Source organism: Clarias gariepinus, chromosome 7, assembly GCF_024256425.1.
Source record: "Clarias gariepinus isolate MV-2021 ecotype Netherlands chromosome 7, CGAR_prim_01v2, whole genome shotgun sequence".
In the NCBI taxonomy this organism is placed as follows: Eukaryota; Metazoa; Chordata; class Actinopteri; order Siluriformes; family Clariidae; genus Clarias; species Clarias gariepinus.
Genome location: NC_071106.1, coordinates 36,282,555 through 36,306,725, shown reverse-complemented (window position 1 = coordinate 36,306,725; position 24,171 = coordinate 36,282,555). Strand labels below are relative to the sequence as shown.

Below are 24,171 nucleotides of genomic sequence, written 5' to 3'. Positions count from 1 at the left end.
TCCCAGGAATAGAGCACTAGGCGGGGTACACTCCGGACAGGGTAGACACACACTCACATGCTCATTCATACACTACTGGCAATTTAGTCAGTCTAATCTGCATGTCTTTGGACTGTGGGAGACAACTGGAGTACCCAAACACACAAACTCCATGCACACAGAGACGGGAATTGAACCTGGCCGGGAATTTGACCTCGGACCCTGAAGGTGCAAGGTGACAGTGCTAACCACTACACCACTGTGCCACCCAAAGCGCAATAACGACATGGTAATTATTAGTAATTAGAAATGTAGGTAAACATCTGCTTAGCTTATTTTATTTGAACATTTAAAGAGTATTTTCAATTTTCTTTTAGCACATGAGCTTTTTTATATATAGACATTTTTATTGTATTAGCAGGTGTGTTATTTTTTATATACCCTTTTTGTTTTATGTCTCTCACACAGGATGCCATTGAGAAGTGCAGTGCTTTGCTTTACTTTCCTTTTATCTCCTGCCATGACAATATAGATCCCAATCCATTCGTTGCCAGCTGTGTGTCGGACCTGTGTGTGTAAGTACAGTCAGCGTGTCTGTGCACGTTTGCATGTGTTTACACTTCATAGTATGCAGCATTACATGCAAAACAACATGATATCATTTTTTCATAATTTAAATTTTATTTGTCGTTGCTCAATTGAGTGTCACAGTACTCCACGTATAAAGAGTTTAAAGGTACTTCGAAAGGTGCATTTAAATGTTAAATACTGGAATGCATTCAAAGCGATAGGATATACAGTATTAGGTAGCAATGGAGCAGGTAGTTTTCTAGATGTCCGTGGCCTTTGCTGGCTTGATTTCTCCCTATAGTGCATCCTGGTGCCATCTTTTTCCCAGATAAGCAGCACACAAGCACCCACATGATGTAACAGAAAAACGTGATTCGTCAGACCAGGCCGCATCCTTTCATTGCTCGTGATCCTCTCCGGAATAGTCAGTGGATAAGGCATTGGACTACGGTTCGAAAGGTCCCAGGTTCAAATCCCACAACCATCAAGTTGTCCTTGTTGGTCCTCAACTGCTCAGATGTATAATGAGATAAAAATGTAAGACACTCTGGATAAGTGCATCTGCCAAATGCGTAAATGTATAATTATGCACGTGATTCAGTTCTGTTGCTTGAGTGCCCATTGCCGCTGCTTTGGGTAGAGTACAGGGATCATCACACAGACCCTGAGCATTTTTAACAAGCTGCGATGCACTGTGTGGTCTGGCAGGCTTGTACCCCAACGTTTTTACAGGACTAATTGAGTGATGTAATGAGTATGAGCGAGTATGTACAGTATGTGTGCATGGGAAGAAGAGCAGTTTTAGATTTAGAGATTAGGTCCAGAATCAGCCGCTGACTGAGATGACAGAGAACCACAAATTCCAGATGTTAAATATGATATTTTAGTGCATGTTTTATCATTTACCTGTATACCTCTCTAAAACACTTAAGGTCCAAATATTCATCCTGAAGTGTATGCAAGTAAAAAAAAAGTTTAATACTGTTATTTCTAAAGATTCACCATATAGTTTTGTTACATTGTAAAGTGTACAGTATTTGTTTTTCAGGTCACATAATGAGGAAACATTTTGCCGAACGCTTGTGGAATACACTAGGGCCTGCTCCCATGTTGGATATCCAGTACGAGAATGGAGAGACAGCTTCCCTACATGTGGTCAGTCTAGACTATTCCATTTACTATTAGACATTAAACAGATAAGTGAAGGGCAGTCCATCCAGGGATGTGAATCTGTGTAAGCAATGGGTTCACCAATCTGATATCGTCACGCAATATTTGTTTTGATTTATATGAGTTTTTTTCATGAATGAAAGGTTGTTTTTTTTTTGCTCATTTGATGTGTTGATGTTTGAGGGGCGTTCAAGTCAAACCAGGACTTTTAATTGTGCAGAAAAACAGAACGCATTTACTGTGTATGAGAGTAAATGCTCCCGTTATATCTTTATATGAACCCCTGATACACTAATGCACTTATCCCAGTGATTAACTAGTGCTTGGACAGCATCAAGGTAGAAAGTTTTTTCTATACGCCTAAGCAATCATTGGACTGAATGTCTGAAAGGCTGGCCTCCCAGGAACTCCTTGAACAGCCAAAACATGTGGAAATGACTTGGATCAAGGTCAGGACTGTACTGGGATGTGGCAGTATATGGGGAGGATGCTCAAGTACTGTATCAGTAAAAATATTAAATTAAAAGCAGAAACAGAGGATATATTCATCAGTTCTTGCTTTTTTACATCTTTGAGTTTTGGATCAGCATGTGTTCATTATAATGAATATTATTACATTATGCGTTATAGCAGATGGATGTGAAGATAGCTTTGTCCATAGAGACTGTATCAGTTGTTGCCCTCCCACCTGCACGTTTGAAAAAGAGTGTCTAGGCACCAACCTGCACTGTCTGGATGGATGCTACTGCCCTGATGGTAAGTGTTACACCATACTCCTTATTCTTATAGTATAAAGCTCATTACATGTATACATGAAAAATAATTCAAAGCTAAACCATTATTAATGATTTCCAGAGCAACATAAGCCTCATCTTTCTCCTACTAATATTATTCGTGACCTATCTTGCGTGGTCTGATTTAAATCATTTCAGAAACTGTGGTTTAATTTACCAGTTCTACAGAACTGGATCTCAGGGTTGAGAAATGTTGCTGGAAATATCTCAGTGTCTCTCATTTTTCCCCCCTCTATTTTCACACCAGGTATGATTCTGCAGAATGGAACTTGTATTGCGGTGTCTCAGTGTCCGTGTGTGTATCATGGCACTGCTTATCCTTTGGGTCATGTTCTGGAGCAGGGCTGTACAGTCTGGTAATGAACACTTACAGCATCATTTAAATTAAAAGCAGTGAGCTTGAGAGTTTAGGCCCTCTGCTGTTCGAATAGCCCAACTGCATTAGAGGAATGATTCCATAGATGTAGTTACAGTTCTTATGTTTGCAGTGTCAAGTTGTATTAGGACTAGATAAGCAAGACAACCAGGTATCATTTACTGTATGTAAACAAGCGGCATAACTGGTGCAACCATCGCAATTTTGCCAAATATTGCAGTTGTTAAATTGAGAACTACACAAATGATGTACATGAGACAAAAAAATAAATAAAAATAAAGTAAAAACATCACTATCACTAATTACTAATAAAATCCTGTCACTAATAACATACTCATTGTTTACAGTCATATTTATTCATCTACTCATCTGCATTAATTTTCTGCTTTAGTGCTGCCTTGCACCTCCAGGGTCTGGGTTCAATCCCCGTCTCTGTGTGCATGGAGTTTGCATGTTCTCCCCGTGCTTGGTGGGATTTCCTTTGAGTAGTCCGGTTTCCTCCCACAGTCCAAAGATATGCAGATTAGGCTAATTGACGTTCCCAAATTGCCCGTACTGTCTAAATGAGTGTGTGACTGAGTGCATACTGTATGTTTGTCTAAGCCTCCTTGAATAGGCTCCAGGTCCCCCACGACCCTGAATACAGGATAAAGTGGCATAAATGATGAGTGAGTGAGTGAGTGAGTCTTGCACCATTCACTTTTGCACTGCTGTCACTTTCCATGGCTATAACTTCATGCACATCTCAATTTCCTGTAGTCTATCCACTAATAGTCATGCCTTTATTCCCCTTATTTTTATCCTGAAATTTTATTCAGGATCAATAAAGTATCCATCTACCCATCTATCTATCTAATTAGCACTGTTTTACCAGGTTTTAATATCGTGAACCAATTCTGGTAATTTCAGGAATCTCTTTTGCTTTCTTTGCTTGACGCTTGATCCCCTTCTACAACAGAAACTTTTGTATATATATATTTATTTATTTATAATTATATACTGATATTGTTCCTCCATGACCTTGACATCATTACTTAATAATACATTTGTCAAAATTGGAGTAATGGCAGCATCAGGGTACATTCTGACACTCCCATAGGCATCTCACACAGCACATGCTTTAGTTCAGTGCTAGTTAATTATAAAAACATCTCATCAATAATGTTTACATTTCTCCTAAGTTAATAAAAAATGTATAGTTTTGTTGAAAATCATAAAACATTTAAAAATGTACATTCTGTAATCTGTAATTTTTTGCATTGGTACAACAACAGATTTTATAAGTGTTCCCGTCATTATGTTTTCAGTGTTTGCATGGGAGGAGTATGGAACTGCACTGAAAACAACTGCACTTGTAAGATTTATTTTTGTTTCTTTTCCTTTCCATGTGGGTTAAACCCCGTATTTTTGTCTCAGAATGACTTTTTTTTAACACCCAGAGCAATCATTATATAATACTTTGCCTGAGTATGTGTGTGTGTGTGTGTGTGTGTGTGTGTGTGTGTGTGTGTGTGTGTGTATTTAAACTGTAGCGGAGTGTACAGTGACAGGTGATAGTCACGTGACCACGTTTGATGGGCGTATCTACATGCATATGGGCAAATGTCAATATGTACTGGCGAAGAGCCGCGGCAACACCAAGTTTACGGTCACGGTGCAATACGCAGCATGTGGAGAGGTAAGTGTGTGTATGAGCTAATAAACAACTGGGATTTTCTCTACTTAAACCCACCACACTGGTCATTCATTATGAAAGATGTGTGTTATAGAATCATGGATTTATAAATATACTGTATATAAATATATAAATCCATAGTTCTATAACACACCACTATATATATATATATATATATATATATATATATATATATATATATATATATATGTTTGTAGTGTTTGTGCAATTTAAATAAATAGAATAAAAATACAAAATACAAAATATAATACATAAATAAATAAATAAATTTAAATAAATAAGCAGAAGCCACACTTAATAGTTGACTAAAAGGCCAAGACTGATTAAACTGATGAAATCAATGTGACACTCATGGTTTACTTCACCGCCGATTTCTTGTTTCTTGTGTTAAATAATCTGTATTTTATTTCTGATGTATTTCTGTAAAAACACTGCATAATGAGTTGACTGATTTATTATTTTCTATTAAAAAAAAAAAAAAAATATATATATATATATATATATATATATATATATATATATATTTTTTTTTTTTTTATATAAGTTTGCAGTATTTGTTGATAAAGAACACATAATATTTTTGGTGCCAGTGGGAACATTGCAGACATTTTTTTTTATTTTGAAATGGGAAACCATATGTGTAAACATTACTTATTGGCTCCAGTCCACCCATTTCACGAAACAAGAGTCGTACAGTATAGGCGTTGATTATTTGCGAGTAGATAAACATGTCAAATCATAACTACAATAATTTATAAACAGGATCTATGGACACTTGCTCCTTTTACATGGTATTAGCTTTACATTCACATATCTTATCAATTTGCCTTTTGATGAATATGCACTTTGGAAGTTTTCACCCAGAAATACATGGCTGTGCCAACGCAAATAAATTAACTTTGCAAGCAAAATGCAATTCACCAACCCAAGGCGCTATATATATAGCTATATTTGTGAATTTCCCCATAGGGATGAATAAAGTATCTACCTATAGAACAGAAGGGCAGTTATTAAAGTCAAAACAAAATTAGAAATGATCTCGAGTTTTAAATACAGTGAATGTTTAATGTTGCTCTTTGTGCCAGTCTCATGACGATTCCTGCAGTCACTCAGTGACTCTCGTGGTGGACGAAGACGTCAGCAGGCAGGTGACCCTCAACAGAGAAGGAGCGGTCATTATTGGGGCCAGCATGGTGGTCAGTCTACCTTACAAAGATGGTAAGATTATCACCTTTTATGTCGGCTTGATGGAGATTTTTCTTTAATAGTTAATATTGGATAATTCCCTTCCTTTCTTCACTGTAGCACACTGTCTCAAGAACAGAATGTGCACTTTATTTTAATAGTATTATGCCTTTGATGTCATATTTGCTTTTAAATGTTTACACTTGGAACTTTTCGTTTTTGATTAGATTTTATGTTCATCCCGATATTTGTTTTGGATTGTTGTTGTTCATGCGTCTGTACTGTATGTGTGTTTGTTAGACGTAGTGTCTGTGCGCAGGCTGACATCGGTCTTCGTCGGCCTGCGAGCTTCCTTTGGACTGATGCTGCATTATGACTGGCATGGTGGGCGAATCTACCTGAAGCTGGAGAGCACATGGACAGGCGGCACCCTCGGACTCTGTGGAACGCTCAACGGCAACCTGAGAGATGACTTTCTGTAAGCGCCTCTCTGTTTGTCACTTTTTAATGATCAACATTAACGTTGTGACTTGTGTGTGTGTGTGTGTGTGTGTATATATATACTGTATACAGTGAGGAAATGTTCTGTGTTGTGCACTAACTAGCTCTCCAGCTGGTATGATAGAAGGGACGCCGCAGCTGCACGTCAACGCGTGGAAAGTGTCTTCAGCTTGTCTCAGCCCTGTTAATATCCCCGTCATCGACCCCTGTGAGATGAACCAACAAAACGGTCGGTGCATGTAGTCGTATAGTGCACATAGCCTTCTTAACTAATCTACATTTTGTACAGGAGATATTTGGACTAGGATATAATAAATATATGAAAATCTTTCATGTATCGTATTTATTGTGCTGTTTTACGTTATGTTTTAGGCTCTCTATTTTTATGCAAATCGGATTCCCTTAAACGTTCGAGAGAACCGGTTTAGTCATGTTGATGCGTCTGTGGATGTCATTAAAACAGTTTATCCTCAACTGTTAAACAAACAAAAAAGTTTGGATCCAGTTTGGAGCAGTGCAATGAAGCACACTGCTAAAGTTTTGCTGTGGTTTAAAAAAGTACAGCTTTAAGTAATACAACTGAGATCTGATAGCAGTCTAAATACAGTCTGTTTTTGCTTGTTGTTTTATAAGAAAGGTGACAGACCCTGCTAAGTCAGTTTCCTGTTGTCTCGTAGGATTCTATGCGTCACTGTGCGATGTTCTGACTGGAGATGTGTTCGCTGCATGCCACGCCTATGTGAGTCCTGGTGTGTACCACCAGCAGTGCCGATATCAAGCCTGTCGCTGTGGCAACGGCTGCCTGTGCACTGCTCTCGCCCATTACGCCTACATCTGCTCCAAACACCACGTCACCATCTACTTCAGAGCACACGTCTCAGAATGCGGTTAGTTTATAACATTTACCTCTTCAGCTCTTGAACTACATAATTACAGACAAGCCAATTACACAAACTTATACAAGATTTACAAAGGATAATCTTAGCTTCTCAAACAAACAAACAAACAAACAAACAAACAAACAAACACACAATTATTTACTTTGCTGTACTTTTTAGAAAACCATACATATAATCAAATAGTAGATCAAAAGACCTGCATTCACCAGTGTGAAATCCATTTACGGTCATGAATACGTGCACAAGGATTAGTATGAAATAATCAGAGGTGGAAAGTAACAAATTACATTTACTTGCATTACTGTAATTGAGTAGATTTTTTTTGTACTTCTACCTTTTAAAGTAGAGGAAAAATAAATGAATGAAAAAACAATAAAAAATTATAATAATGCAACAGGTAAGGAAATAAATTGCACCTACTGTAGGAAACCACTGCACTGATTGATTGATGGACGTGGAGAAGAAACGGCCTAAACTCACAAGAACGATGGAGACGAACAAAACAGATGCCAGTGATGCAGACACAGCTGGAAGTGAAATGCCATCAAATTCTTATGAAGCGAACCCCTGGCCATATTTAAGCGACCACTTTGATTTCTAGCATAAGAAAGGCTACGGCTTTATCATGCTAACACTAAAATCCCCCATCCCACCCCTCGCTGTTAAAAGAAGTAACTCGATAACTTTTACTCTGAGTAAATTTTTAATGAGCTCCTTTTTACTTTTACTTGAGTAGATTTTTATAATGGTAACTTTACTTTTACTTGAGTACACAATTTTATTACTCTTTCCACCTCTGGAAATAATGCCTTCATTAATGTTTGTTTTGGTTTATTCGATATTAGAGTCTGAGTTGTAAGGTCTGATATTAACACCCAGATGGAGTTCAGCAGATTATCAGAATTTGATGTAAAATGCAATTTATTTATTTGGACTTTTAGTAGTAATTAGTTAATAGATTGGAATGTAATTAACATTGAAACTAAATGTAATCAATACATTAATCAATAAATTACATTTGTGCTTCCAAAATAACTTTATATGAGTTATGGTCGAGGGGCAACTTTCTGTTTTGAAAAAAATAAAAAATAAGCCAACATAGAAGTGCTAAAACATGCAGTTCCTCAAATGTCCACTGGGAGCTGGCTCCAAAAGCGAGTTAATGCCCATTGAGCGCCATGTTACTGTAAAATGGCAAACTTTACAACAGACATAAATACAATTGCAGCCTGGAACAAAAAAAATAAAATAAGGGTTGGGTCTGCATAGCTAGAGGGGGTGGGTTTTTAGTCAGGATACACTTTAGACAAGATGCCAATACATTGCAGGGCACACAAGCACACACACAATTTGGGAACGCCAGTTGTCCTGATCTCCCATGGACTGTGGGAGGAAACCAGAGCACCTGGAGGAAACCCACCAAGCACAGGGAAAACATACAAACCCTATACAAACAGACCCCGAGACGGGATTGCTTTATGTAACTCATCAGTTCAAATGATATTAAGCCATAAAATTATACATAATTAACAGCGTGGCATTGTAGTTTAACTTTAACCACTAGAAATGTTGCTGACGTAGTTCAATCAAATGCAAGATAACTTTAGCATACAAGTTAACATTAGCCACCGTAGTATTTTAGCTAAGCTAACGCTAAGCCAGCTAACTTGTAGTAACTGATGCAAGTATTTGCCGCCTATTTGCCCATTTATGGATTAATCAGGATTTAGGCTCGTGCTGAGTTAAAGAATGGCTAATATGATATTGATAACAGCTGTGGGAAGCTCATATTCTAATTTAATTTAAATTAAGATTTTATTTGTTACATACACAGCCATACAAAGTATAATATGGAGTAAAATTCTAAAACAACTGCCCATGATCTAAAAAGAAATTGGAGAGAACAATTAAATTAAAATTGTAATATTGGAATATATATACAATAAGGTAATAAGAATATCAATTAAAAGAATATAATATCAAAATAAAAGAGACGTGTGTAAAGTGTATAAATTATGCAGTATAACAGACTGTGGAACATTACAGGTTAAAGAACCCAAGGATTAAAGTGGTATGACATTAATTTGATGTGTGTGTGTGCGTGTGTGTGTGTGTGTGTGAGAAGGCATGGTCTGTTTAGGGGGAATGATGTACCACCCGTGCACCACGTCCTGTGGGAGAACGTGCCAGTCAGTGAGCAGTGGTGAAGTGTGTGACGGCGACTGTGCCGAGGGATGTGGCTGCATGGACGAGATGTACTATGATCATGCGCGGCAGCGCTGTGTACCGCTGTGAGACGAATAAACACACATTTGTAGGGACACATGCTGGTTTTTGTATGAGCTGGAAAGTCACTCTGGGATTGTGTGTTTGTTTAGATCTCAGTGTCACTGTTACTTCATGGGTTCAGTCTTCCAGCCAGGAGAAGTGTCCTTCAGCTCCTCTGGGCCTTGGTGAGTGTGTGTGTGTGTGTGTGTGTGTGTGTGTGTGTGTGTGTGTGTGTGTGTGTGTTGAAATTTCTGAATTGTGCTGGGTAAAAGTGGTACTTCAGTGGTACTTCAGTGTTGTCTCGAGTGCCTGTGTTATAGCATGTGGTTAATGTTTTAGTAAAAGTCAAGTGTGTTTTAAAGGTTAAGAGTTTAAGCTTTCTTCAGTGTGGCGAGTTTAAATGTTTTGCTGATGCTAAAATGCTACCCAGGGTGAGCACAATATATACATTTTTTTTTCTTTCTGTCTTTTTTTTTAAAGCCTGTGTAGAAATGCTCGCATGGAGTGTGTACCTGAAGAAAGAGGTAAATAATACAATTTTCACCTTTTCATTTTTGCACTCAATACACTTAATAAAGTTAAATAAACACTTATCGCTGTTCGATTCCAGTTTAGGAATATGGTCTTAAATGGTCACACACTCCTCTTCTTACTTTATTCTTCATTTTTTTTCGTTCTTTCTTCAGAACCAGAGAGAGACGATTGTCCAAATGGGAAAGTGTACTACAACTGCAGAGGTCCTCAGGGAGCAGGGCCTTCTGGTGTGGGCGTGGCTTGTGAACTCACCTGTAGGAATCTAATGCTGAACCTCACCTGTCCTCCCTTGACTCCCTGTGTGGCTGGGTGTGGATGTCCAGCAGGGTAATTACTATCTGTTTGTCTGACTCGAAACGGATTTGATTAAACGATAGGATTGCCTAAGTAAAGAAGTTACTTTTTTAAAGAGTGTGTGTGTGTGTGTGTGTGTGTGTGTGATATGCACAGGTTAGTCGGTCACAATGGAGAGTGCTATTATCCAGAAAACTGCCCATGCGCCTGGCTTGGTCTGGAGTATCTTCCCGGAGAGACAGTGGACACTCCTTGTTACCGCTGGTCAGTGTATTTATATGTCTTTGTTTCTGGTTAATTGTTTGTCTTTATTGCCACGTTTTTTGTTAATGATGTATGTTATGATTTTGTTTTCAGCATGTGTCATCGTGGGTTCTTTAACTGTACATACTTTCCCTGCCCGGCTGTGTGCACCGTCTACAGCGACCGTCATTACTACACGTTCGACGGGCTGGAATATGACTACGTTAGCGATTGCCAAGTTTACCTTATAAAGGTACTGCTTTATAGGAGTGTGTCTATCAATGAGTTTAAAAAGAAAAACGTGTAGTTAACATGGACTTTTGATTGTGCAGAATAACTAAACAGTCTCTGACAGTAGTTCCAGCTGTAATTTAAATCACACATTATTGTTTCTATAGTAACTATTCTTTTGCAGAGATCTACATCATATACAGTATAAGGGCTGTTCAAGTTAAACCAGGACTTTTGATTGTTCAAAATAACTAAACACAGTTATAAGAGTAAAAACTCCCTCCCTCAGACTTCCTGCTTCACATCCAAAACGCTGGCCTCCCAGGAACTCCTTGAATGGCCCAAACATGTGGAATCGGCTTGGAGCCAGATCAGGACTATAAAGGGGATGTGGCAACAACTCCCAGCTGAGTTCCTGTAATGTCGGAGTGACTTCAAGCACAGTACAGTACAGTGATGTGACTCTTAGCTGCAGCAAGATATTTAAAAGATGCAAACGTTTTAAAGAAGGTCGTCGATCCCAGCCATTGAACACGTGGCACGTCTGATACTTTAAAAATCTACTGATAACTTGTTGCCAACTTGCAGAAGAGACGCATCTGTCCGTGGGAAAACTACACATCAAAGGAGTTCCTGGGAGGCCAGTGTTTCAGATGTGAAGAAAGGAGAAATGAAAAACGTGATGCTGTCCAAGCACTAGTGAAACAAGTGCATTAGTGTAGCAGGGGATTATATAGAGAAATAAAGCGCGTTTTTACTCTCATAACGGTGTTGTGTTATTCTGCACAATTAAAGGTCCAGGTTTGACTTTTTCACCCTGGGTAAAAATTCCTATCGGTGGAAAAGCTCCAGGGGGTGAATACTTATGCAAGGCATTTTGAACGCTGCCCAAGTGTGTCAGCTAAGGAAAGAGGTCCTAAGTGTCACCCATTGTTGACCGTTTGTGAGTAAATCGGATTTATTAGCAGAAAGCAGCTTACCAGCTTCCACAAGTGGAATGTTTTTATCACATCTACAATGACACGACTTTAAACCTGCCAAAACGTTTTTAATACCAACAAAGAGGCTAAGAAGGTGTGTGAGTGTGTGAGTGAGCGAGCGGGCGAGCTTTCCTTTGCGACTCGCTGTCAGGGTGGATAGAATGGCTAGAAAGGATTGGCTCCCTCTGCCTCTAATCTTGGGAAAATCTGAGTGGATTTTTAATTAGAGCAGGATCGCTGTAATGGAGCCCGGCTGAATGTCAAACCTGCACGAACACAGCACACAAACTTCGCAGTAGCCCTCGGTTAACAAAGAGCAATCTGTTCCCAATCAGCCTACACACTGGAACACACCCTGCTCCTGCCCTGAGTGTGTGTGTGTGTGTGTGGGTGTGTGTGTGGGTGTGTGAGTGTGTCTGTCTGTCTGTCTGTCTGTCTGTGAGGGGTTAGTGAAAGGACTTTGGTGTCTGTTAAAGGTCAGCAAGTCTCCCAGGAGCCCATTGATCTACTCTGGGGACGGGGCCCTCGGCCGCTACAAAAAGACCATACACACACACACACACACACACACACACACACACACACACACACACACACACACACACATACACACACAGATTAAGTTTAATATGCTAACCGTACTAGTGTAACTGCATCTACAGTATGTTATAGAGCTGTTTTTTTTAACAATAATATATTCTGCTTTGTGTTTTCCGTTTGCGTTAAACAGAGTGTAGGTGATACAGAGATTTCCATTACAGCTCAGAATAAAGACTGCTACGAGAGTGGAATAGTCTGCATGAAAAACCTGCTCATCTATGTCGGCCTCACTAAAATCTACTTCACCGATAACTCAGGCAGGCCTGTAAGTCATCTGTCTGTAACCGCAGCCACACACACACACACACGTACATAAATCCTTTTGAGTGTGAATGCGCTCTTGTGGCTGTTTGTTTTCAGGTACGGTGTACACCTGTTCTGTTTGTGTGGTGTTCATTGTGTTTGTGGTGGACTTTCAGAGCCCCTCCACTGTGGTGGGACGAGGGTATGAATTTGAGCTGTGGACAGCGGGTTACTACACGGTGGTCCATTTCCCGAACTATGACTTGACCGTGCTGTGGGACCGAAAGACGACCATCCACATCCGTGCTGGGCCACGATGGAAGGTTAGAACTTTGCGTAATATCATATAAATTTAACAAACAGTTCAGTTTAAACTAGAGCTGGGGCTTAATGTCCAGTAGATACACAGTGTTAGCTAATAGGAAGATTACTTCCAGGTATGACTTCAGATTAATACACATTATGGCCAAGAGTTTGCGGACAACTGATACAGTAAGTCCCCTACATACGAACGAGTTCCGTTCCAAGAGCTCATTCGTAAGTCCAGTTTGTTCGTAAGTCCAACAAACATTGTCTAGGACCTAACACAATTGTCCTTACACAGTATATCAAAGTTGAGTGTTCTATAGAATCACGCAGATGGTTAAACGATTCATGTTAAAAGAACGAGCAATGTCTGCCATCTTTTCACCTCACTCCAATCTCTCAATTATTTTTACTCCTTATCAGTACCAGCTTCATCGGCAATGTTTTTTTACACTTGCTTCCATACATCCAGGGCTTGTAGTGCACTTGCAGAGGTGGCACGCTGTACGCACGTGACAATGTATGCTGGTCATGTGATCTAACTTCCATGATTGAACATGCATGAACACATGTCGATATCTTTGAAAGTTTGTAACTCGAATGTTTGTATGTAGGGGACTTACTGTATTTTAATATCCTCCACTCATCATAGAAGGCTTTCTACAATATTTTAGAGCATGGCTGAAGGAATCCATGTATACAGCCACTAAAACGTTGTTCAAATTGATCTCTGATGTCAGGTGAGGAGGCCTGTTGTGCTTTCAGCGACCGGTTTTATCCCAAGTAGGGCTCTTAAGTTCTTCTCATGTCTTAACGGGCCTCACTTTGTACACATTAACATGCGGGCACAGGTTTGGGCTTTTTCTTCTCACTAGTTATAGTGAAGGACACTGCAATGCCACAACATACAAGACACAAGACATTCAATACAATTATGTGTCTCTACGTTTGTGGCAACAGTTTGGTGGAAAAACTGCTTATAGATGTGACGGTCAGGTGTCCATATACTTTTGGCCATACAGTATGCTTCAACGATATATATACTATATATATAATATGTATCAATTCGATGCGAGCTAATCAAACTAAAGATAAGTTAAATTTAAAAACTGTCCAAGCTGTACACTTACCATTGTACCTGCTGTAATCCTACATTACCTCATGCATCAAGTAGCTTTTATAATAAAAAAAGACGCATTTATTGACAATGTTTTTACCTGTTTCAAGTTTTCTGAATTTTCAGCTCAGATGATTTCAGCAGGTTCTTATATTTAAAATAAATATATTAAATTAAATGCTCTGTATAATCTATAAATACTGCATTTTTTGGGGGCTAAACTTTAACTAAACTCAACTCAACTTAAAACCTGATCGTAATACAATTGACGTCACCGAGCTCACCCTGGACAGCTGCCCTGCAGAAAGCAGTGGTGCAGTCGGCGTGTCTGGCTTAGACCACTGAAACATCTACTTTTCATACTTATCTATGACTCACACGTGGGTTCAAAAGAGACATGGGGTCAGTTGAGGGGCAAGAGAATGCTTGTGAATGTTTTCATTGTCATTGCAGTTCACCTGCAGTTACACTCGGCATGTTTAACTCAACTGTTTTAAGTAAAGAATACTCCAGCTGTTTCATTAAACCAAACACCTGGACAGATGCACCACATCGACTTTAAACTGATAATGTGTGTTTCTTTGTCTTTAGGGTCAGTTCAGTGGCATGTGTGGAAACTTTGACATGGTGACAGTGAATGACATGACCACGGCGGGGCACATGGAGGTCAGCAATGCTCAGGCTTTTGGAAACAGCTGGGCTCTTGGCCAGGTACACGAGCGCATTCAGGCATGCTTCACGCTAATGAGATACCAGGACAGAAAGAGAAAAACGAGTGAGGGCAGGAGGTGGTGGTGTGGAGTAGTAAACATGCTGGAGGTTGACAGTTCAGGATAATAAAAGTAGGTCATAGTGACTTAACATAAGAAAAATATGCAAAAACAATAACTTTTTTATATACATTCGGCCACCAAACTCCCCAGATCTTAGTTCGATCAAGAACCCATGGAATGTGGCTAAGAACCAAGTCTAATCCATGCAGACCAACAGGCACCAACGTCCCCAGAGATCTTGTGGAGTCATGCCCAGAGGGGCCAGAGGTGACCTGGTGGCACAAGAGGGACCTACATAATACTGAGCTTAATGTTTTGCATTGTAATGTTATGGCTGATTGGTCATATTCCAGTTAAGTGCAGAATTTCCACTTAACGAAGTATATAAATTAAACAAAAATGAATAAATTAATGTATTGTACAAGGTGGTATTTTGAGTTTTGATACTAGTCAGCTTCGTAACAGGCCAACAGATGGCAGCACACACAGTCACAGGGAGCACCAACCTTCATTAGTCCGTGTGCCAAAAGACATCGTCCTGTGTACATCTGGAGCTGTGCAATTTGTGCTTATCTGACCATGTCACCTTACCACATCTGCAATTTCTTAAGTTAGAAAAAAAGAGCGAACGTGACGTTCTGTGTAAAACTGGTCAAATCTGCCACAGAGACATTTGACATGATTGGGGACGTTTACGCCGTTGCTGCAATGAGTCTTTCGGGGTGTTTTGAGTGGCATGTGCGCTTTAAGAGTGGAAGAACATCACTGGGAGACGACGAGAGATCAGGAAGACCTTCAATGAGCTCAACCCACGAAAAACCATTTGGCAACTTGTGCATGATGATTGTCGGAGAACAATCCACCTTTTCCACCTAAAAGCAATGAATCACAACAGCATAAACTAAAAACAAGCTGGTACATTGTTCATATTCAACTTTGCCATTTATTCTCACTTGCTAGTTTGCCAGCTTACTTAAAGTTGGATCCCAAACTAGAAGTGACTTTTTCTCCCGCTGCTAAGACGGACTACTATTTGCTAAATAGCGAAGTATCAAGTTAGCCTTAGTGGTTAGATATAATATCACTGCCTTCATTTTAGCTCTTTAGTTTTAACCACTTATTTTATTATTTTATAGAATGCTGATTTTAACTACAGTTAACTACAGTATATGGCACATTTTAATAATTTGAGTAAGTCTTTGAACTTTGTGTGTGTATGTGTTGTTCATAGTGTGAGAGTGATTTTATAGTGAGCAGACCATGTGAAGCGGACCTGAGCAGACAGCCTTACGCTAAGCGAGAGTGCGGTCTTCTCTACAGTGACGTATTTGCTTCATGCCACAATGTGGTAAGCGCCTCGCTCCTTTGGGAGTTTACTGACATATTCTGCGCTCTACGGAAAAAAAGGTCATTGCTTACCCACGGCGTACAAACACACTCACACACACACTCACACACAGAGCTACACGTCTTTTAATGATGCACCAGGAGATAGCAGTGAAGGTACGGTTAAGATTCCCCAGTGATGTGAAAGTGCTTGGTAGAATTTTACCCCATGTCCAGCAGGGGGTGTGGTATCATCAAAAAAGTAAAATAAGGCGCTGGAGAAATGCACAGATTAGCTTCATTTGCCAGACCAGAGCTATGATGTACGGTAATGTGTTTATTATATTTATGTACAGCAGAAAAAAGCAGTTTAATGTACTGAATTAAATTTAAAACAGTTTTTAAGGGGCGGCACGGAGGTTTAGTGGTTAGCACTGTCGCCTTGCACCTCCAGGGTCCGGGTTCAATTCCCGGCCAGGCTCGATCCCCGTCTCTGTGTGCATGGAGTTTGCATGTTCTCCTCGTGCTTGGTGGGTTTCCTCCCACAGTCCAAAGATATGCAAGTTGGGCTAATTGCCGTTCCTAAAATTGCCCGTAGTGTGTGTGTGTGTGTGTGTGTGTGTGTGTGTGTGCACCCTGCGATGGATTGGCACCCTGTCCAGGGTGTACCCCGTCTCGTGCCCTAAGTCTCCTGGGATAGGCTCCAGGTCTCCGTGACCCTGAATACAGGGATAAAGCGTTATGGAAGATGAGTGATTGAGAGGGTTTGCTAAGGCATTTACTTTCATTGTAATAAAACATTTTAAAATCTAAAAATTTAAAAGTTTATGCTTAAAAATAATAATAAAAAAAACTTCATATATTAAATTAAAACTATATAAGAGAAATGTTATTTGTAACATATGCTATTTTATTATATTCATTTTCATTAATTTTTATGAGAACACCAGACATATTTTAAAGTTTCTAAAGCTTTATAATATATAGGTACACTGATCAGCCACAACATCAAAAGCACTGACACGTGAAGTAATTATCCCTTTTAGGTATATTGATTCCTATACGAGGTGGGACATCAAGTCAACAGGAAGAATCGGCAAGCATAAAGATCTGGAGATGTTACCAAGGGCCATCTCGAAAACAGCAGGTCTTCTGCAGTGTTTATGGTATGCAGTGGTTAGTACCAGCCAACAGTAGTCCAAGGAAGAGTCACGGCCATCTAAGGCTCATTAACTCACATGGGGAGCACAGGACAGCCTGTCTGGGCCAATCCCACAGAAGAGCTACTGTAAAACACTTTGCTGGAAAAGTTATTTCTGAAGGTGTCAGAACCCATGTATGTACTGCAGCTTGATTTGTGTGGGGTTGCGTAGCAACAGACCAGTCAGAGTGATGGACATGCTGACCCCAGGCGACTGCTGAAAGCTCCTACAATATGCACATGGACATCAGAACTGGATCACGGAGCAATGGAAGATGGTGGCCTGGGTTTGATGGATCACAATTTCTTTTACATCATGTGGATGGCTCGGTGTGTGTGTGTGTGTGTGTGTGTGTGTGTGACTTACCCAGGCAACAAAGGGCTCCAGGATGCACTACGGGAACAAGGCATGCTGACAAAGATAGTGTGACTCTCTGTGCAAAGTAATTCATGTGGATGTTTTTTTGACCTGCAACGGTTTTACTAACATGACAATGAGTCGAAGGTGTTGCCTTGGCCTCCAAATTCCTCTGAATGAGCATCTGTATAAGGATGTGTTGGAATAACAAGTCTGATCCACGTTTTTAACCCCTTAGCACCAGATAGCAGAGGTCCTGTGGATGGTACAAAGTTGTTTTTCTTTACTTTGGACCTACACAATACAAGGAAGGTGATTTTAATGTTATGGCTGATCGGTGTATATTTACTGTACCGTATATTGCATTGTCAGTGTGCATCATGATCCCTAGGTTATAATGATGACTGTCATGGACTGAATGGGAATGTAAATCAATCTAAGCAGACACTTGGTATCTTGACCTTGCTGTATTGTTCTGTGCTCACCGGTGTGACTAATCTCTGACAAACCCTCGCCCCCCCCCAGGTGGACGTGACCTGGTTTTATAAAAACTGCCTGACAGACACCTGCAACTGCAACCGAGGGGGCGACTGCGAGTGTTTGTGCACCAGCATCGCCGCCTACGCGCACAAGTGCTGCCAACACGGGGTCACGGTAAACTGGAGATCTCCCACTGTCTGCCGTAAGTGCACACACACACACACACACACTCTGCGTGACCTTCTGACCTCCGCCTGTCCATCATCATCAACGCACAACAGGGCATTTTGTTTTGTTTTGTTCACTATGTTGATATTGTTTCTTTGTTTATGTTACAGCATATGACTGTGAATACTACAACCAAGGTGTGTGCTATCCTGCACCTGATAAACACAATTCATTCCATTCAACCATGATCAAGAATCGACCACAATCTTAAAATGTACCTTAAATCTGTTTTGTTTTGTTTTTTGTTTAGAATTGGGTGAGGGTCCGTTCACTTTGTCCACCACTGAGATGAACAATTCAGCGTGTGTGTTTGGAGCGAATGTCAGTAGTGGAGAAGTGTTTCCTCTGCTAAAGACTATCGCTCAACCAATTGCCATCTTCAACCTCATGATCACCGGTGGACTTTTCAAAGGCAGAGCTTCACGTAAGAGCACGCTTTTATATTCATTTATGTATATTTTTATTTAGTGGTCATCAGGCCTGGAAATGAACTTGAGTAAGGAATGAATGAGAGAATTATAGTTTATACAGTATATGTACTGTTTGACTCTTCTCAGTGACTGCTTATAGAACCAGGTGGTTATTCAGGCCTACGTCGTGCGTACAGATCATGTACAGTATGGACAGAGAGTTTGGTAGATTTTGATGTTTTACACTTTTGGAAATAACTTTAATCTACTTGCATTTCTTATTTTACTAACTACAGTGGTCCAGCTCGGAAGGCAAGTTCTTAAGGTGAAATTCCGTATTGTGAAACTTTCTTATAGGAGATAATGTAAATAATAATTAGATAATCCTTTCCAGCCACCCCAAAATATTACCAATATTACCAGTTTCCAACACTATAATCATATTTTTACGTATTAAAACAATCAAAACATTTAGAAAAGACTTGTAAATTAATTAAAATATGAAATAAATTGACATTGAACTTCACTTAACATTAATTTGTGATTCCTCCTGGCACTGGCTGCTTTATAAACCAAACTGAAAGCGGCTCCCTTTTCTTCCTGCTACCGTTCTTGAGACCCATGGTGGCATGTCTACACTGAATCTTGCATAAAATGCAAAAAAACCCACAAAAAATAGGAAAAAATTCCTTTTTTGCGTGGCTTTCCACTGACGCAAACCAGTTTTGAACGGGTCTTGGACGTACACACAACTTAACCTGTGTTCACTTCACCCTGGTTTGTTTGCTTGTCTGCTGAAAAGGCTTCATATCCCAAAGTGGCAAAGTTTTTGCAAAATTTCAGTTTTTAAGGCAAATATTTGTGAGGCGGTGCGCTCGTGTGCCGAGGTACCACTGTACTCACCTTTCAGGTTCACTTTACTGAAAACCATCTTGAGTAGTCAGTCATTAATATGGTTAAACAGCCACAGAAAAATAAAACACTGGGAGTTTAATGGTATAAGTAAATAATATATAATATATTATTATTACATGCAATCATATATTATATATTTCTAAACACATTTTTTTTCTCACTTATACACACTTTCATATTTTTTTTTCACTTTGTGAAGCTGTTTTTAAAAGTGCTATATAAATAAAATTGAATTGAATTTTATATTTGGTATATGACATGTACAGTATGATAACAGTTAAGAAACAAATCCTTAGAGGTACACCACTATATCATCTTTCACTAGAATGACGACTGGAAACCATCAGTGTTTTGGGTGCTAAACGTTTAGAGTCCATATATATATTTTTTTTTTACTTTAGGGCTCCCTACTGTCTCGCTGGAGTCTGCTGAGCGGCCAAACTACTTCCTGTGTGTCACACCCGGTCGCGTTGTGCGTCTGGAGCTCTGGAGACCCGATGAGGACTTTCGACGGCAGGCAACCTTCATTCATCACCAGGGCTTGTGGTTACCCGGGCGATCTTCTTTCGAACTGCACAGTCAAAAGGGCGTCTTCATTACCCTCACACACACACATGCACGTGCACAGAGCTACGACAACTCATACACGTTTAAGGCCAGCAGCAGTTTTATTATCGAGGGTAAGAAAGTTTTTATAAATACATCAACTCACTCATACTGTAGACCTCAAACATTCTCATCGGTTCAGTTTCTGTGACTAATGGAAGTCACATGGATGTTTCTTTAAAATCTATTAAAACAAAAACATTAACATAAACAATATAAAGAATATTCATGAAAAAAGCTAAGTCTAATTGTCTGTGTGTATGCATAGACATGAGTGCTGAAAGAGCATGGGAGAAATGTGATCAGAACCAAAATGTGATCAGAACCAAAATGTGATCAGAACCAAAATTTGATCAGAACCAAAATCAAATTTTTTTCTGTCTTTACTGTTTTGCTAAAATAAAATAAATATTTTTTTTTTTGGCTAAAAAAACCTGGATTTCAGTTATATTATATTATATTATATTATATTATATTATATTATATTATATTATATTATATTACTTTAATTTAAAATGAAAAAACAAGCTATTAAATTTTACCAAATCTTATGCATCTGTACCTAATCCAGTTTTGTTAACGTCTTAAACATGTGCCTGTGTCTACTTTTGTTACAGAGAGCAGCTTTGTGATTCCATATCGACTGATGTGCGAGTGGAAATACCACGCATGTGCAAGCGGATGTGTAAAAACATGCCGAGACCCCTTTGCCACACGCTGCCAGTTCTTGCCTCTGTAAGGTTCAAAATATGAGAATATTGATATTTCATTATACTGTAGTACGTAAACCAGCACAACGGGCAGTAAGACTCACCTGGATACAGTAAACTTATCAGACATTGTGTAGGTCTCACTCGTGCCACCAAAGACCTGAACTCCAAGAGACCTCTGAAGGTGTGCGCTGGCATCTGGTACAAAGACATTAGCGTTAAGTCGCGTCGTCTCCATGGAGATGAGTGAAGTTTCACTACAAAGGGGCATACAGGTTTTTTTTTTTTCTCAATTTCAGAGCACAAGTTACCTGCAGATTGGGCCATAATCTCAAATGTGAAGACAAAAGTAAAAATAAATGCTGTTGTTTTGCACATCCACACATGCAGGTATGCAGGTGATTCTTACTGTCCCGAGTGGCAGCGGTTAAATAAAAACCAGGATTTTCTTTGTTCTCTGCGTATATACAGTATAAAAATGCCTTTACAGGTATCCATTAAAATTAAAAGTTATTCTTAAAACTTGTTGTAAAGTGGTACTGCAGTCGTGTCACTGAAACCCTGTGTGTGTGTGTGTGTGTGTGTGTGTGTGTGTGTGTGTGTGTGTGTGTGCAGGGCGGAAGGATGCTTTCCCCGCTGTCCGAAAACCATGGTGCTGGATGAAGTCACAAGGAGGTGTGTGTACCCCGAAGACTGTGAGTACCACCATCATTTGCCACTTTAACACTATTTGTTTTTTTCTTATCAGCTTATGATTGACACTTACTATTTTTTTTCTGCAGGCATAATACTTCCACCAACTCCTACTCCTTATATGTTTGTGACTCGTTCGAACAGAACCACCACGGCTCCTACCACGACAGTTCCGACAACTGTGACTACAACCACGACTACCACGACTACCACGACTACCGCACCAACCACGACCACACTTCCCACCACCGAAGGCACCACCAGCACCACGCCGGCTCCCACGTCAGCCCCTACAACGTCTACCTTCATTACGACTCCTGAAATCCTTACAACTTCTTCACCAAGCACGGAAAGCCCGTTGGTTACCACGACCCCGCCCACCACTCAGCCAACCACCACACTTCCTCCTACTACCACCACCATTACTACTACCCCACCACCACCCACCACTACAGAGATCCTGACTACAACCGAGGAAACAACCACTACCATCCCCACTACTACAGCCCCTTCCACCACGCAGCCGATTACAACAACGACCCCGCTCATCACCACAGAGACGACCCCGGTTTCCACTGTAACCGAGGAGGCATTTATTTTGACGTCGACTGCAGAAACGACCACGGAGCCGACGTCCACTGCTTCGTCCACGTCTCCCACAACACTCAGCGCAACAACCACATCTCCTGCATTTGTGATTCCCACTGGACCCTGCACGGTGAGCCGCTTAGTGTTAAATAAGTCGATAATGTCAAACATTCATCTGTAAATTTTTTGACAATACTGCTGCTTTTTGTTGAAAACTGGCAGACATAAAAAATGTAAAAAATAGTTTCTGATGCAATGACTTCAATCAATGCTGGGAAACCAGTGTTAACGTGCCTGAGAGGTCAGAGAACTGAACTGTAGAACTGAACAGAGAACTGGAGATGGAAGGTTCTTCAAGTCACATGGGAGTAGGTGTCCAAATGAGCAGCAGATAAGAATAGAACATCTTTTTTTTCATGTGACTTGAAAAACCTTTTATCTACAGTTAAATATAAATATTAAAACTTTGATCATCATGTTGTCTGGTTTAATTTAGTGTTTTAGCTACATAAATAAGACAGTAGGTTCTCTATTCAACTGCTTAAATTTTATAGCTACTAGGCTATTTATTTAAATTAATTAATATAAAAAAACATTGTTTTAATATAATTAAACAAAGTAACTTTTTCAAAATCAATAAAAGTGATAAAACTCTACTCTAAGGCTCATAAATGTATTTTACGATTTGGGACATTATTTAATACAATACAATATTTATTACAAAAAAAAGGATTTTTCTATCTCTGTAAATCACACTGCTATGCAGTTAAAGCGAGTGCACTGAATGCTGTCTGTCACTATTTTTAATCATTTATGTGCATAACTCTATGGTCGTTAATGCCCTATGCACTGTACAATGTTTTATATAGACAGTTAAGTTTTCCAATTAAAACAGCAACTGCATGATTGTTGTATAAAGTAGACTACAGGTTGATAGAGTATGATGTATTAAGGGCTTCATGTTCACTAGAGGAAACAGCTGGTGTGATGAGGGTGAACACAGCGAAGATTTAACTGATTAATCCCTGACATTTTGTAAACTGTATTTATGAGAAAGGACTGCACTGATGCAGATATAACAATTTATCGAAAAACACACACCTTGCCTTAATCCTCCCTCTGTGATGGCGAATTGAAGACCGCGCTGAAAGACGGGGAGGAGCCGAAGGAGCCGAAGTCTGTCACCGCTTTCATATGAAATTTAAAGGGAACGATGGGGCTAAAGCCCCCCTAAAAATGGCCTAGCGATGCCCCTGCGTGAAATTTATTACTGCAAAAAATAGTTTCTTTTGAAGGTAGCTTAAGCACACAACTGTGGCTTTATACAAACGTCCATCTAGAGGCTTTTTCTTATGAGAATTGCTGTTTAGCACATCTGGTGATGTGTCCGCAGTCATCTTATTATAAAAATATAAAAAGATTATGGGAAGCCATTAGGGTCAAACTTGGTCATATGATTAATTTGCGTAAAAAAATGGTAGTTACTCATTAAATATAATACATAACAACATAACATATCATGCACAAACCAAATGAAAAACAATAAAAACTCATAAAGAACAGCACAGTTTGTTGATGATGATTGTGCTGTTGAACAAACTTTGATTTTTCATTAAATAAAGATATAAATAAATAAATAAATAAATCACGCACTTATTATGGCCTGTATGTTATGTTTTTTTCAATCATGCTACAGTATAAACTAAATAATCAGTCAGCTATGCAAATGAGACCTTGGCTTGGTCTTAGTCTGTTTTTTATTTTCTGATCTCTCAGCAAATCACTCTTGTGTTAACCCACACCCTTAACTCTAAATCTGAAAAGGATTAAACGCAGTGAAAGCTCATGCCTGAGATCCAATAACTCCTTGTAGTTTGAGGCATTCTTGCCCTGCTGC

The 24,171-nt window shown here is 39.6% G+C and overlaps 1 protein-coding gene across 1 annotated transcript in view; it reads left to right on the top strand.

Moving 5' to 3' along the window:
* The window catches only part of otogl (otogelin-like), a 68,957-nt gene that overhangs the window by 12,530 nt on the left and 32,256 nt on the right, over window positions 1-24,171 (top strand). The window contains exons 10-36 of the mRNA XM_053499790.1: window positions 448-554; window positions 1,598-1,704; window positions 2,350-2,475; window positions 2,761-2,869; window positions 4,197-4,243; window positions 4,422-4,567; window positions 5,671-5,803; window positions 6,071-6,248; window positions 6,376-6,500; window positions 6,949-7,158; window positions 9,296-9,461; window positions 9,549-9,623; window positions 9,919-9,962; window positions 10,125-10,299; window positions 10,423-10,530; window positions 10,624-10,762; window positions 12,451-12,585; window positions 12,740-12,886; window positions 14,578-14,697; window positions 15,991-16,107; window positions 18,170-18,326; window positions 18,463-18,489; window positions 18,603-18,776; window positions 20,079-20,357; window positions 20,901-21,018; window positions 21,609-21,688; window positions 21,776-22,404. Of these exons, the coding sequence (XP_053355765.1) occupies window positions 448-554; window positions 1,598-1,704; window positions 2,350-2,475; window positions 2,761-2,869; window positions 4,197-4,243; window positions 4,422-4,567; window positions 5,671-5,803; window positions 6,071-6,248; window positions 6,376-6,500; window positions 6,949-7,158; window positions 9,296-9,461; window positions 9,549-9,623; window positions 9,919-9,962; window positions 10,125-10,299; window positions 10,423-10,530; window positions 10,624-10,762; window positions 12,451-12,585; window positions 12,740-12,886; window positions 14,578-14,697; window positions 15,991-16,107; window positions 18,170-18,326; window positions 18,463-18,489; window positions 18,603-18,776; window positions 20,079-20,357; window positions 20,901-21,018; window positions 21,609-21,688; window positions 21,776-22,404 (3,978 nt within the window). The remainder of the gene's footprint in view (window positions 1-447; window positions 555-1,597; window positions 1,705-2,349; window positions 2,476-2,760; window positions 2,870-4,196; window positions 4,244-4,421; window positions 4,568-5,670; window positions 5,804-6,070; window positions 6,249-6,375; window positions 6,501-6,948; window positions 7,159-9,295; window positions 9,462-9,548; window positions 9,624-9,918; window positions 9,963-10,124; window positions 10,300-10,422; window positions 10,531-10,623; window positions 10,763-12,450; window positions 12,586-12,739; window positions 12,887-14,577; window positions 14,698-15,990; window positions 16,108-18,169; window positions 18,327-18,462; window positions 18,490-18,602; window positions 18,777-20,078; window positions 20,358-20,900; window positions 21,019-21,608; window positions 21,689-21,775; window positions 22,405-24,171) is intronic.